Source organism: Cherax quadricarinatus, chromosome 25 (genome assembly GCF_038502225.1).
Source record: "Cherax quadricarinatus isolate ZL_2023a chromosome 25, ASM3850222v1, whole genome shotgun sequence".
In the NCBI taxonomy this organism is placed as follows: Eukaryota; Metazoa; Arthropoda; class Malacostraca; order Decapoda; family Parastacidae; genus Cherax; species Cherax quadricarinatus.
This window is the reverse complement of record NC_091316.1, coordinates 960,125-975,490: the sequence shown is the minus strand read 5'-3', so window position 1 is coordinate 975,490 and position 15,366 is coordinate 960,125. Positions and strand designations below refer to the sequence as shown.

General features: G+C 38.7%; 1 protein-coding gene across 1 annotated transcript in view; it reads right to left on the bottom strand.

Moving 5' to 3' along the window:
- The window catches only part of LOC128689958 (ubiquitin-associated domain-containing protein 2-like), an 84,220-nt gene that overhangs the window by 38,459 nt on the left and 30,395 nt on the right, over positions 1-15,366 (bottom strand). The window contains exons 3-4 of the mRNA XM_070088528.1: positions 12,491-12,573; positions 361-510 (exon numbers count right to left, since the gene is read on the bottom strand). Coding sequence (XP_069944629.1) covers positions 361-510; positions 12,491-12,573 — 233 coding nt within the window. The remainder of the gene's footprint in view (positions 1-360; positions 511-12,490; positions 12,574-15,366) is intronic.

The following is a 15,366-nucleotide window of genomic DNA, read 5'->3' as shown; positions in this document are numbered from 1 at the left end:
GTCATTTTATTTAGTTCTCATTTTTTCTGTATGTAAAACTATAGTTAATTTTTAATAAATGTATTTTTGTTAATATTTTTGGGTGTCTGAAACAGATTAATTGGATTTACATTAATTTTTATGGGAAATATTATTACGGTTATCGGCCATTTTGCTTTTAGGCCGTCCTTCTGGAACAGATTACAGCTGATAACCAAGGGTCCGCTGTACTTTAGTATGTCTTATCTAAATTATTATATTTAAAGCCTGTGCCACAAAAAATTATTAAAACTACTAAGATATGACTAGTTTATTAACAAGTAAAAGAGGGTGAAGACAAATTAAAGTCAAGTTACATAAAACATCTGGCAACACACTCACGGTCCTGGAGGAAGATATCCGCCTGAGTGTAGGTCTACTGAAAACCACTGTAGTGTTAATATAGTCAGGACTTCTAACACTGTTGTGAGGGCCTGCGATGCAACCAGACATGAAGCAAACTTGTGGGAACCATACCGGCGCTCAAATACTCTGGGATAAATAAAAAATATAAGCAAAATAAATAAATTATAAACATTGCATACTGCTTAGACAACTGTTTGCCATGCAAAATGGTATGGTGCCAAAGAGAAAACTTCTATGCATCATATTAGTATTGTAATTCCATGCTAACCCCTTAGGCTCTTGCCAATACATACTGGTATTAAATTTCTTAAGCAATGCCAGCACCCCTTGTGGCAGTGGCTAGTGAAAGAGTGAGGTAGGCAGTACCAGTGCCAGACCCAGTTATGAGCCATACTCCACACATCATATTCCAAGGAACCCAGGTTGTATCCACTAGCCCCATACAACAAGCTGAAAATATCCAGCAACCATCACCAGACCACATCTGACACTGACAGGAGGAAGCACATTTTGTGTTGAATCCCCATCAATTTGAAGACACTCTGTGACAATAATGCTTATGCCACTTTAAGCATAACATTGCAGAATACTAGTTAACTAACTGCCTTGTATGAACCCTGTCATTCAGTGGTCTCCCCATCAACAGATTTATCCTGCTGCTATGTATGCTACACTTCTCAGACGAAACTAGGACCAAGAAGTGACATGTTATACAAGATTAGGGGTATTTTTATGCACAGCATCTCAAACAAAAATTTCAGGAGTATTTTTATCCCTTCAGGAACCTTGTCATCGATGAATCTTTGATTCTGCTCAAAGGCAGACTGTTGTTTAAGCAATATACAGCAAGAGGAAACACTTTGGTCATGTGCAATTGTGAAACTGGCTTCATATTGAACCTCACTGTGTACACAAGCAGCAAAACATTGGAAGATATACCAGGAAATTATTGGGAAGCTCAGGTGATGTAGTAAGAAAAATGAGAGGCATATATCATACATAGATAAATGCCACACAAACCCCTTGCTCAATGATTTTTCTGCATGTGAACATGACTGTTGTGTGTGGTACATTGCATGGAACATGTAAACATATGCCCAGGCTCAATGTAGGTATTAGTACTGGTGAAGTGCAGGTGTTTCATGCCATTTCAGCGGCATGACAAACGTGATTTGATGCTGTCGACATCAATCCACCAGCGCAAAATGAAAGAAACAAGAACCGCAAATAGGATGCCAACGAACCTATTATAAGACCAGCTCCTGTCACAGATTACACCACCAATATACATTTGGTGGACAAAAGTGATATGCAGGATGAGTTTGCTGATTGTGTCTGAAAGAACAACAAGAGGTAAATGAAACTTTTCTTCCATCTTGTGGATACTGCAATGCTGAAGGCATGCAATATGTACCAGATCAAACCTGGCAAAAACAGAGTGCGTTACACCCACTTCTGTTAGTCCTCAGACAAATAATACAGAAATACCAAGTGAGCACCTGCATAACACATGCACCACCATAGTGATCACTAAATACCCTCTTCGTTATCACTTTTTGCTACAGACAAGAAGAAATGGGCTCAGAAGAGATGTTATGTCTATGCACACACAACAAGGCACCCAGCAAAGTGCAGGGACACGTACTTTATGTGTACAGAGTAAAACATCGCTGTGTATGGAGCCATGTTTCCGGGACTTCCACAGACTGCAGCAGTTCTAGGAACATGACCAGTGCCTGTAAATATGTGTATACATTTTAGAAAAGTACTAATGTGAAGGATTTGGACGTGTGTGTGTTTATGTTATGCATAAGAATTTTGTAAACAATATACCGATGACACTGTTAGTGCAGGTGTTGTGTTTTATACGTAGTGTAGCCACATGTATACTGTGCATGATTTGGGTCTTGTGTACCACAACAGTTTCTGGAAAAAGTAAAAAATTAGAAAACCCCAGAAAAAATGTAAAAAAATAATAAAATACAGAGCACACAACAACCACCAACATTGCTATTGGTGGATAACAACTTTAACCCTTTGACTGTTTTGGTCGTATACAGTGGACCCTTGCATAACGCCATTAGTCCGTTCCTGAGAGCTCAATGTTAGGCGAAATTATCGTTAGGCGAATTAATTTTCCCCATAAGAAATAATGGAAATAAAATTAATCCGTGCAAGACACCCAAAAGTATGAAAAAAAAAATTTTTTACCACATGAAATATTAATTTTTATACACACAAACTGAAGAAGACATGCACAGTTACATGACACTTACCTTTATTGAAGATCTGGTGATGATTGATGGGATGGGAGGAGGGGGAGAGTGTTGATGGTCTTAGTGTTTAGAAGGGGAATCCCCTTCCATTAGGACTTGAGGTGTCAAGCCCTTTTCCGGGGTTACTTCCCTTCTTCTTTTAATGCCACTAGGACCAGCTTCAGAGTCACTGGACTTCTGTCGCACAACATATCTGTCCATAGAGGTCTGTACCTCTTGTTCCTTTATGACTTTCCTAAAGTGGTTCACAACATTGTCAGTGTACAGGTTGCCAACACAGCTTGCAATAGCTGTCTGAGGGTGATTTTCATCCATAAAGGTTTGCACTTCAAGCCACTTTGCACATATTTCCTTAATATACTTGACAGTAGGGGTTGCAAGATTCTGTACGAGGCACAAGTATGCTCGCACCTTGAGTATGCTCCACTTTCTTGGCTTGCCTGCCCCCCCTCTCATCTGCGACTGCTTGACAGAGTAGAGAACAGAGCAAGACGTCTCATCTCTCGCCTGGACCCATCCTGGATAGATCTGTCATTTCAGCAGAGCCTTCAACATAGGAGGGATGTGGGTGGCCTTACTCTTATGTACAAGGCCAATATTGTCAAAGTACCACACTTGGATCCACTTCGAGGACAGCGTGAAACAAGCTTTTATACCACAAGATGGGCAGAAAGCAGCAACTTCACTCTGGCTGTACCCTTCTCCAGAACACCACGCCATCTGAGATCATATATACCCAGGATGACTCGAATATGGAACACATTCATACAGCATAATGATGTCAACGAGATAAAGTCAGTTGATCAAATGAAAATGCTGGCCCACAGATGGCTCCAATTTCATCCTGTTCCCTACTTGTATGTCTCATAACAATAAAAATGCTTTCAAATGAGCTGATGTAGGTAACAGCTCTTAGCTTGTCAATAAAATTAGGAATCCTTAACCTGTAAATAGCTTGTCAATAAAGCTAGGGATCCTTAACCTTGTCAAACCCTGTATAAAAAAAAAAAAAAAAAAAAAAAAAAAAAAAAAAAAAAAAAAAAAGTAGGTAACTTCTTTAATTTCTCTCTCCCCTCCTCCGAAGCAGTTTCCTCAGGTGTGGCCTCTTGCTGTTGAAGATGATCTAGCAGTTCATCAGTGGTTAGTTCTTCATTGTCCTCCTCCACCAACTCTTCCACATCCTCCTCACTAACCTCCAACCCCAAGGACTTCCCCAATGCCACAATTGATTCCTCAACTGGCATATGCCTCTCAGGGTTAGCCTCAAATCTTTCAAAATCCCTTTTGTCTACACATTCTGGCCACAGTTTCTTCCAAGCAGAGTTCAAGGTCCTCTTAGTCACTCCCTCCCAAGCCTTACCTATAAGGTTTACACAATTGCGGATATTAAAGTGATCTCTCCAAAACTCTCTTAAGAGTCAATTGAGTTTCTGAGGTCACTACAAAGCACCTTTCAAACAGAGCTTTTGTGTTCAGTTTTTTGAAGTTTGCAATGACCTGCTGGTCCATGGGCTGCAGGAGAGGAGTGGTATTAGGAGGCAAAAACTTGACCTTAATGAAGCTCATGTCCCCACAAAGTCGCTCTGCCAAGTCTGTAGGATGACCAGGGGCATTGTCTAACACCAGGAGGCACTTAAGGTCTAATTTCTTTTCAATTAGGTAATTTTTCACAGTGGGGGCAAATGCAAGGTGTAACCAGTCATAGAAAAAGTCCCTAGTGACCCATGCCTTACTGTTTGCCCTCCACAGCACACACAAATTAGCCTTGAGGATATTCTTTTGCCTGAACGCTCTGGGAGTTTCAGAGTGATACACCAATAAAGGCTTCACTTTGCAATCACCACTAGCACTGGCACACATTAACAGAGTAAGCCTGTCTTTCATAGGCTTATGTCCTGGGAGTGCCTTTTCCTCCTGAGTAATGTAGGTCCTGCTTGGCATTTTCTTCCAAAACAGGCCTGTTTCGTCACAATTAAACACTTGCTCAGGTTTCAGTTCTTCACTGTCTATGTACTCCTTGAATTCATGCACATATTTTTCAGCTGCTTTGTGGTCCAAACTAGCAGCCTCGCCATGCCTTATCACACTATGTATGCCACTACGCTTCTTAAATCTCTCAAACCAACCTTTGCTGGCCTTAAATTCACTCACATCATCACTAGTTGCAGGCATTTTTCTAATTAAATCCTCATGCAACTTCCTAGCCTTTTCACTCATGATCGCTCGAGAGATGCTATCTCTTATCTGTTTTTCATTTATCCACACCAATAACAGTCTCTCAACATCTTCTATCACTTGCGATCTCTGTTTCGAAAACAAAGTTGCACTTTTGGCAAGAACAGCTTTCTTGATTGCCGTTTTCTTGGCCACAATAGTAGCGATGGTTGATTGGGGTTTACTGTACAACCTGGCCAGCTTGGAGACACGCACTCCACTTTCATACTTAGCAATGATCTCTTTCTTCATATCCATAGTAATTCTCACCCTTATTCCTGTAGGGTTGGCACTAGAAGCTTTCTTGGGGCCCCTGGTCACTTATTTTGCAGGTGAAATCACTAAAAACGCTGTAATAAAACGAAATGTTCCGATTGTATGCTTGGATGTTACCGTGGACGCTGGCTTGTAAACAATGCCACCGGCGGAACAAGTGAGGCTGGCTCAGGCCGCACATGGACGCGAGATGCGTCCGAATCGCGTTGAGCGAGTTTTTTAGCACTAGGCGAGGCAAAATTTTAGCGTTAAAATGTATCGCTAGGCGGATTTAACGTTATGTGATGCCAACGTTAGGCGAGGGTCCACTGTACATATATACGTCTTACGAGCCACCATTTTTGACGTATATATGCTCATAAATTCTAGCGGCTTCAAATCAAGCAGGAGAAAGCTGGTAGGCCCACATGTGAGAATGGGTCTGTGTGGTCAGTGTGCACCATATAAAAAAAAATCCTGCAGCACGCAGTGCATAATGAGAAAAACTCCGACCATTTTTTAATTAAAATGCTGACTTTGTGGTCTATTTTAGTATAGTATTTATGGTTGTATTCTCGCTTTCTTGGTCTCATTTGATAGAATGGAAAACATATTATAGAAATAGACGTGATTTTGGTTGGTTTTACTATAAAAAGAACCTTGAAATGGAGCTGAAATTAGGGGAAATGTTTGATTTTTGCCGATGTTCAAAAGTAAACAAATGATGTCATTTTCCAATAAATGTCTAAGTAGCCATTCTAATATGCAGTCATGAATGGGTTGACATTATTTATACAATTATTACAATATTGCAGTAGTCTGTATAACAGTAAATCTTCTATTTTTTGTTTGAATAAAAATTCAAAATAGAAAGCAAGAGTAATATCAGAGGGGCCTGGAGACGTGTCTGATGAACAAAGAAAATGTTATTTTAGAGCCAGGAATGTCTGCATTGTTCATTCTGAACCCTATTTTGAAATTGTTGTATTTTTTAATTTTCGTGAAATTGGCCAAATTGCAAATTTCTGACCACGTTATTGGGTAGTTGAAATCGGTAAATGGGCAGTTTCTTGTACTCAATCGATAGAAAAAAAATGGGGTTCTAAAGAAATAGCTGTGAGTTTGGTCAACTGGAACAATGGAATTAGCCAAAAATAGGGCTCAAAGTGGGCGAAATCGCAGATTCGTAAATATTGCCGAGGTCGCTAACTTCACAAGAGTGTAATTCCAACAGTTTTCCATCAAATTTTGTTTTTTTGGTGCCATTACAATTGGGAAAAGATTCTCTATCATTTCATAAGAAAAAAAAATAATGGGGAGGGGGGAATTTTGCAACACCAGAAGACACCTCAGGATTTGGGGTTGTGACAGTCAAGGGGTTAAACTTCATACCTTCATATTAGGTAGTAAGTGCTGATGCAATTTTCTTTTTTGTTCTACTACAACCCAAGAATTTTTTTTTTTTTAATTTCAACATAGTCAGCTCTTTTAACCCTTCCAGGGTTAGACCCCTTGATCTGGAACTAACTCTAAGGGTCGGAGAATTAAAAAAACAAAAAAAAATTTGATAGAAAATTTAGAGAATTACACTCTCACAAAGTTAGCAGTCTTGGAGATATTTACACCGATGATTTCGCCCAATTTGAGCCCTAATTTTGGCCAATTCCATTGTTCCAGTCGACCAAACTCATAGCTATTTCGCTAGTATTCCTTCTATTCTAATGACTGAGTGCAAGAAACTGCCCATTCACCTATTTCAATTACTCAGTACAGTGATCAGAAATAGGTCATTTTGCCAGTTTCACACAAAATTAAAAAAATTACCAGTTTAATTTTTTTTTTTATTAACACATCAGCCATTTCCCATGAAGAAGGGTGGCCCGAAAAAGAAAAAACTTTCACCATCATTCACTCTGTCACTGTCTTGCCAGAGGTGTGCTTACACTACAGCTATAAAACTACAACATTAACACCCCCTCCTTCAGAGTGCCGGCACTGTACTTCCCAACTCCAGGACTCAAGTCCAGCCTGCTGGTTTCCTTGAATCTCCTCATAAATGTTACCTTGCTTACACTCCAACAGCATGTCAAGTCCTAAAAACTATTTGTCTCCATTTGCTCCTATCTAACACACTCACCCCTTCCCTCCAACCTTTTCTAGGCTGACCCCTACCCCACCTTCCCTCCACTAGAGATTTATACACACTAAGTCATTCTATTTTGTTCCATCCTTTCTACATGTCCAAACCATCTCAATAACCCCTCCTCAGCCCTCTGGATAACAGTTTTGGTAATCCTACACCTCCTCCTAATCTCCAAACTATGGATTCTCTGCATTATATTCACGCCACACATTGCCCTCAGACATGACATCTCCACTTCCTCCAGCCTTCTCCTTGTTGCATCATTCACAACTCATGTCTCACACCCATACAGGAGTGTTGGTAAGCTATTCTCTCATACATTTCCCTCTTTGCTTTCATGGATATAGTTCTTTGTCTCCACAGACTCCTCAGTGTACCACTCACTTTTTTCTGCTTGTCAATTCTATGATTCACCTCATCTTTCATAGACCCATCTGTTGACATGTCCACTCCCAATTATCTGAACACATTCACCTCCTCCATACTCTCTCCCTCCAATCTTCCAATCTGATATCCAATCTTCCATTACCTAGTTTTTTTTGTTATCCTCATCACCTTACTCTTTCCTACATTCACTTTTAATTTCCTTCTTTCACATATGCTAACAAACTCATCAACCAAACTCTGCAACTTCTCTTCAGAATCTCCCAAAAGCACAGTGTCATCAGCAAAGAGCAACTGTGACAACTCCCACTTGGTGTTAGATTCTTTATCTTTTAACCCCACACCTCTTGCCAACACCCGAGCATTCACTTCTCTTACAACTCTTATCTGTAAATATACTGAACAACCATGATGACATCACACATCCCAGTCTAAGGCCTACTTTTACTGGGAAATAATCTCCCTCTCACCTATATACTCTAACCTGAGCCTCACTATTCTCGTAAAAACTTCCCACCGCTTTCAATAACCTACCTCCCGTTCCATTCATTTGCAACATCTGCCACATTGCCCTCCTATCCACCCTATCATATGCCTTTTCCAAATCCATAAATTCAACAAATACCTCTTTACCCTTATCTAAATACTGTTCGCCTATATGTTTCACCGCAAACACTTGGCTTATACACCCCTTACCCTTCCCAAAGCCTCCTTGTTCATCTGCTATCCTGCTCTCCATCTTAATCTTAATTCTTTCAATAATAACTACCATACACTTTACCAGGTATACTCAACAGATTTATTCCCCTATAATTTTTACATTCTCTTTCGTCCCCTTTGCCTTTATACAAAGGAACTATGCATGCTCTCTGCCAATCTCTAGGTACCTTACCCTCTTCCATACATTTATTAAATAAAAACACTAACCACTCCAAAACTATATCCCCATCTGCTTTTAACATTTCTATCTTTATGCCATCAATCCCAGCTGCTTTACCCCGTTTCATTCTACTCATTTCCCCACGCGCTTCCCCCACACTCACAACTGGTTCTTCCTCACTCTTATAAGATGTTATTCCTCCTTGCCCTATACACGAAATCACAGCTTCCCTATCTTCATCAACATTTACCAATTCCTCAAAATATTCCCTCCATCTTCCCAATACCTCTAACTCTCCATTTAATAACTCTCCTCTCCTAGTTTTAACTTACAAATCCATTCTTTCTCTAGGCTTTCTCAACTTATTAATCTCACTCCAAAACTTTTTCTTATTTCCAACAAAATTTGTTGATAACATCTCACCCACCCTCTCATTTGCTCTCTTTTTACATCACTTCACCACTCTCTTAGCCTCTCTTTTTCTCTCCATATACTCCTCCCTCCTTGCATTACTTCTACTTTGTGAAAACCTCTCATATGCTAACTTTTTCTCTCTTACTGCTCTCTTTACATCATTCCACCAATCGCTCTTCTTCCCTCCTACACCCACTTTCCTGTAACCACAAACTTCTGCTGAACAATCTAACACTATATTCTTAAACTTACCCCATACATCTTCTACCCCCATTGCCTATACTCTCACTAGCCCTTCTGTCCTCCAACAGTTGTTTATATCTTACCCTAACTGCTTCCTCCTTTAGTTAATAAATCTTCACTTCTCTCTTACTTGCTGTTTCCATTCTCCTTGTATCACATCTACCATATACTCTCACTGTAGCTACAACTAAAAAGTGATCGATGTATCTGTAGCCCCATATATAAACATGTACATCCCAAAGTCTACCTAACAGTTTTTTTTTATCTACCAATACATAGTCTAACAAACTACTGTCATTTTGCCCTACATCACATCTTGTATACTTATTTATCCTCCAGAATAAACACTGTAAACATTCTTGGCACTAAAAAAACATTTCCTCTGTTCATAAGTTATGTCCCCAGGCCCCTCCTATATTACGTTTGCTTTCCATTTTGAATTTTTGTTCACACAAAAAATGGAAGATTTACTGTTATGCAGACTACTGAATTATTGTAATAATTGTATAAATAATGTCAGCGCATTTGTGAACACGTATTCGACTGACCAGTTGGACACATATTGGACAAGTGAAAATTTGTGTGCTCTGGAATATCAGCAAAAATTGAACATTTCCATTACTTTGAGCTCAGTTTCATGCCACTTTCAGTCCTGAAACCAGTCAAAATGATCTCCATCAAATGATACCAAGAAACCAAGAATACAATCATAAAAACCATATGACAATAAACCGCAAAGTTGTGCTGCAGGATTTTTTTTTTTATATGGTGCACACTTACTGCATAGACCCAATCTCTCATATCTAAGCCCAAATTTACCACTCACAGCTTATTTGAGAGAGCTGAGCTCATCACGTAGAACAACAGGACCAACCAGGGCTTCAGAGTTGTAGTACAATAGGACCCACCTCAAAAATAAATTTTTGGGGGGTCACAACAGTGAAAGGGTTAAGAGTGTGCTGTTGGAAACTTTTAAAAGGAATTCACAACCCGACTCAAGTTCTGTAGGTGGGAAGGACAGTGCCTGCCTATTGAGGGAGGGATGTGGATGTTGCACTCAGAGGGTAATCTTAATTGTGATGTCAGCACTTCTAGCAAGGCAGGGATTGAAGGAATGGCAGTTAATGTATTTTCTTTGGATCACCTTGCCTTGGTGGAAGACAGATGCTGAGAAAAAAAGATGATGGTTTCCTTTAAAAACACATTTTACCCACGAGCAACAACACATGTTTGGGGAAAGAAAACTATGCACCACTAACTTCAAGGAATTAAAACAATTTTTGTAATGATTTATTTTCCATAAATGTGGTTATAACTATTTACTCTAAACATTTTTTAATTTCTTAATGTCTCCATGTACCTAATTTCTGTACAGCCATCAGCTTTTGGCTTTTACTCACCTTATTCTCTTTCCTTCCTCTCATACTGAACACACTCGAGAGTTTTGATATTACTGTACTGTGCAATCTTGTTTAACAATCATTGGTCTGAAATGGTGACAAACTAGCCCTCTTTAATCACCCAACACTTTGACTTTTAATTATCTTTAGTTCATCAATGTTGACTGCAGAAATAGCATGCACAACTGTGCATTAACCACATCAGGCTCACTCATGGCCCACTATTGTTAAGGCAATTGGCACTGCTTTGCAAAAATTGACAGGACATGTTAACACTCTAATATTTTCATTAGACAGCATACTAATATTTTTTAAAATCTCGTTCAGTGCCCTGAAATGCTTATTGTCTGCCATCCTCTCTGAAAGTCCAACTTTTAACCCTTTCAGGGTCAAGAGGCTCTCTCCTAAACGTGTTCTCAGGGTCGAAAATTTTTCAGATAAAAAAAAAAAAAAAAAAAAAAAAATTCTTATGAAAAGACAGAATCTTTTCCCAATCATAATGACACCAAAAGTATGAAATTTGATGGAAAACTTACGGAATTATCCTCTCACGAAGTTAGCATCGGCGATTTTGCCGACTTTGAGCCCTATTTTCAGCCAATTCCTGTGTACTAGTCGACAAAAATCATAACTATTTCACTAGAACTCCATTTTTTCTATTGAATGAGTACAAGAAACCACCAATTTACCGATTTCAACTATCCAATAAAGTGGTCAGAAATTAGCAATTTTGCCAATTTCATACAAATTTCAAGATGCCAATTTCCAAATAGGGTCCAGAATAAACAAGACAGACATTCCTGGCACTAAAATAACATTTCCTCTGTTCATTAGTCATGTCCCCATGCCCCTCTTACATTTCTTTTGCTTTCCACTTTGAATTTTTATTCTCACAAAAAATAGATTTACTGTTATGCAGACTACTGCATTAGTGTAGAAATGGTATAAATAATATCAGCGCACTTGTGAAAGAATATTAGACTCACCAGTTGATGTGTATTGGACGCATGGCATGATTCGTTTACTTTTAAACTTTGGCAAAAATCAAACATTTCTGCTACTTTGAGCTCAATTTCAAGATACTTTTCATTGTGAAACCAATAAAAATCATCTCAATTTCTGTAATATGTCTTCCATTCTATAAAATGAGACCAGGAAAACTAGAATACAACCATAAATACCATAAGAAAATACAGTGCAAAGTCGCTGCTTTAAACCAAAAACATTGGCAAAGTTTTTTTTTTTCTCATTATGCACTGTGTGCTGCAGGATTTTTTTTTATACTGTGCACACTGACCACATAGACCCATTCTTTCATATGTAGGCCCACCAGCTTTCTTTCGCTAGATTTAAAGGCGCTAGAATTTAGGCATACTACTAGTATGAGGCCTGGTCACAGACCGGGCCGTGGGGGCGTTGACCCCCGGAACTCTCTCCAGGTATGTCAATAACCCTGGTGCGTAAGCCGTACTTGCACGTCGGAAACCCTGAAAGGGTTAATGCAGATTCTACAGGAAAGTATTTATTGTAACTTTTAACCCGAAGCAACTACACCACATCTGAATTCCCACTTTTGCCTGTATAATACACTCAGCACTTTACTTCTATCTTCCCTCTCCATTTCAGATCCACTTATACTACTGTACACTGAGTTGAATGAACTCCATGTGATTACTACTTTGCAATAAAGCATTAATAACAACAGTAATAATAATTATGCCACTTCAATAATTCTATACCATCATCAAATTTAAGGGGAAAAAATATACAGTACAATACTAGTTTGTAGCAGTTTAATAACTACAAGCTCTTGAATGTGTTATATTGTAACCTTTCTTTTGCGGGCATAAATTCTTGACTAAATGAATATAAGAAAATACTGCATTTTATTTCTTACCTGAAATAATAAATTAATAATGAGCCACACACCAGATCCTTCGTATCAACAAAGGATATTTTTGCCGATGCTATTCGCCATATCTGTCAAAGAAAGAATACAGTACAGAACCAAAATCTTATAATTAGTGCAGCCTAGGCTAATTTTAATTTAAAATGAAAAAAATACTTGCAATACAGAAATTACAGTACAGTGGCACCCTGGTTTTCATCTGTAATCCATTTCAGAAGGTCGGTTGAAATCCGAAATGGACGAAAGCTGAAGTAATATTTCCCGTAAGAAATAATGTAAATGCAATTAATCAGTTCCAGACACCCAAAAATATTAACAAGAAATACATTTTATTGAAAATATAATTTTACATTCAGAAAACAATGAGAAATAAATATAACGCACTAAGGAATATCCGCTAGGAATTTTTATTGACCTAAGAAAAGCGTTTGACACAGTAGACCATGGCATCCTACTCCACAAACTTGACCACTATGGTATAAGAGGCCATGCGCTTGCATATTTTAAATCCTACCTTTCTAATAGGTATCAGTATGTCACCATTAAAGACACAGCCTCATCAATATGGCCACTTGATACTGGAGTTCCACAGGGAAGTGTCCTTGGACCCCTGCTCTTCCTCATTTACATCAATGAACTTCCAAACATATCCCAACACCTGAAACCCATTCTCTTTGCTGATGACACGACTTATGTCATCTCCCACCATAATCTTGCCACCCTTAACACCATTGTTAATGAGGAGCTGCTCAAAATATCGACTTGGATGACAGCCAATAAACTTACACTTAACACTGGCAAAACCTACTATATTATGTTTGGTAGCAGAGCAGGTGTTGCGCAGCTTAACATTAAGATCGACAACACATAATGAGGGCAAATTCCTTGGCCTATACCTCGACAACAACCTAAATTTCAGCACCCATATCCAACACATAACAAAAAAAAGTATCCAAAACGGTGGGGATCCTCTCCAAGATATGATACTGCGTACTGCAAACTGCCCTTCTCACACTATACCACTTATATATCCATACCTCACCTATGCTATCTGTGCTTGGGGTTTAACTGCAGCAACACACCTAAAGCCAATAATAACCCAACAAAAAGCCGCAGTAAGAATAATCACTAAATCCCATCCCTGGCAACACACCCCCCCCCACTCTTCATAGAGCTAAACTTACTCCCTGTTCAGTACATCCACACTTACTACTGTGCAATCTATATCTACAGGACCTTAAATTCCAATATTAACCTTGACCTAAAACGCTTTCTTCATAGTTGTGACAGGATCCACAGGCATAACACCAGACACCAACATCTCTGACATTCCCAGTGTTCAACTAAACCTTTACAAAAATTCAATGTATTTCAAAGGATCTAAAATCTGGAACACCCTACCTGAAAACTCTAGAACTGCAGACACATTCATCACTTTCAAAACTACAGTTAGAAACCATCTTATCTCCCTGATCCACCCCGACAACTAACTACATGATAACCACCTGGTAGTTCAAAATTACACTCACTCACCCACTGACTATAAACCCAGAAATACTTATCTTAATCTTAAAATAATAAATCCTAACTAGTCATAAGTTTGCCTATGATACTCAAATATAGACACCTTGTATTGTGCCAAAACAAAAGCATTCACATTGCTAAACTCACAAATTATGATGTAGTCACTTAGCCTTAATACCATAATCTGTAAGGATTTAATGTTAAGAATTAATCTAAGTCTGCTCGAAATGCCTAGCCATGCTAGGTGTCCTAGTGGCCCCCTCTGTAATTAGTATTTTATAACATGTAAACCACAAAATACCCAAAACCTGTAAACCCCACATTGTAACCATTATAGAGAATAAACTTGAATTGAATTGAATTGAATTTAAATAACTATTACATACCTTTATTGAAAACTCTTGTTGGCATATGGAAGAAGGCAAGGAGGGGAGAGGGAGAGGATACATGCCAATTTCATGGGATTGAGAAATTACCTGGGTGGGCTAAATTAGGATGACCTGACTATGGGTCAGGAAGGTGATCTTGGTTGCCAATATGACGTTCATCAAAGCATAGTTCTAGCTGCCAGGACAACTTTTGTTCTGAGTAAGGAAATTAGATCTAACAAAAATGATACCAAATGGATGAACAATAGACTAAAACATCTCACTGGTCAAAAGAGAGGCATATATAGGTGTATCAAAAGAGGGGATGGGCAGTTAAGAAATCAATATATTCAATTAAAGAGAGAAATAAAAAAAGGAATAAGAAAAGCAAAAAGGGATTATGAGGCTAAGGTCGCAAGGGATTCGAAGACTAACCCAAAAGGGTTCTTTCAGGTATACAGAAGTAAGATTAGGGACAAGACAGGTCCACTTAAGAGTAACTAAGGTCAGATCACTGACAGTGATAAGGATATGTGTGAAATTTTCAATACTTACTTCCTCTCAGTTTTTACCCAGGAAAATACTAGCGATATTTCTGAAATAATAGATTATGTAGAACAAGACGATAATAAACTATGCAAGATTGCGGTAACTAGTGACATGGTCCTCAGACAAATAAAGAAAAAAAAAAATCCCCAGGCCCTGATGAACTGTTTGCAAGGGTGTTAAAGGGTGTTAGAGGACCTTAGGATACCTTTGGCTAATCTTTTTAACATATCACTACAAACTGGCATAGTGCCTGATAGGTGGAAAATGGCAAATGTAATATACCTATTTACAAGGCAGGTGACAGGTCCTTAGTCAATAGTGGGAAAATTTATGGAATCAATAATTGCCAAAGCAATTCATAGCCATCTTGATGGGCATAAATTGATTAATGAATCTCAACGTGGTTTTACAAAGGGGCATTCC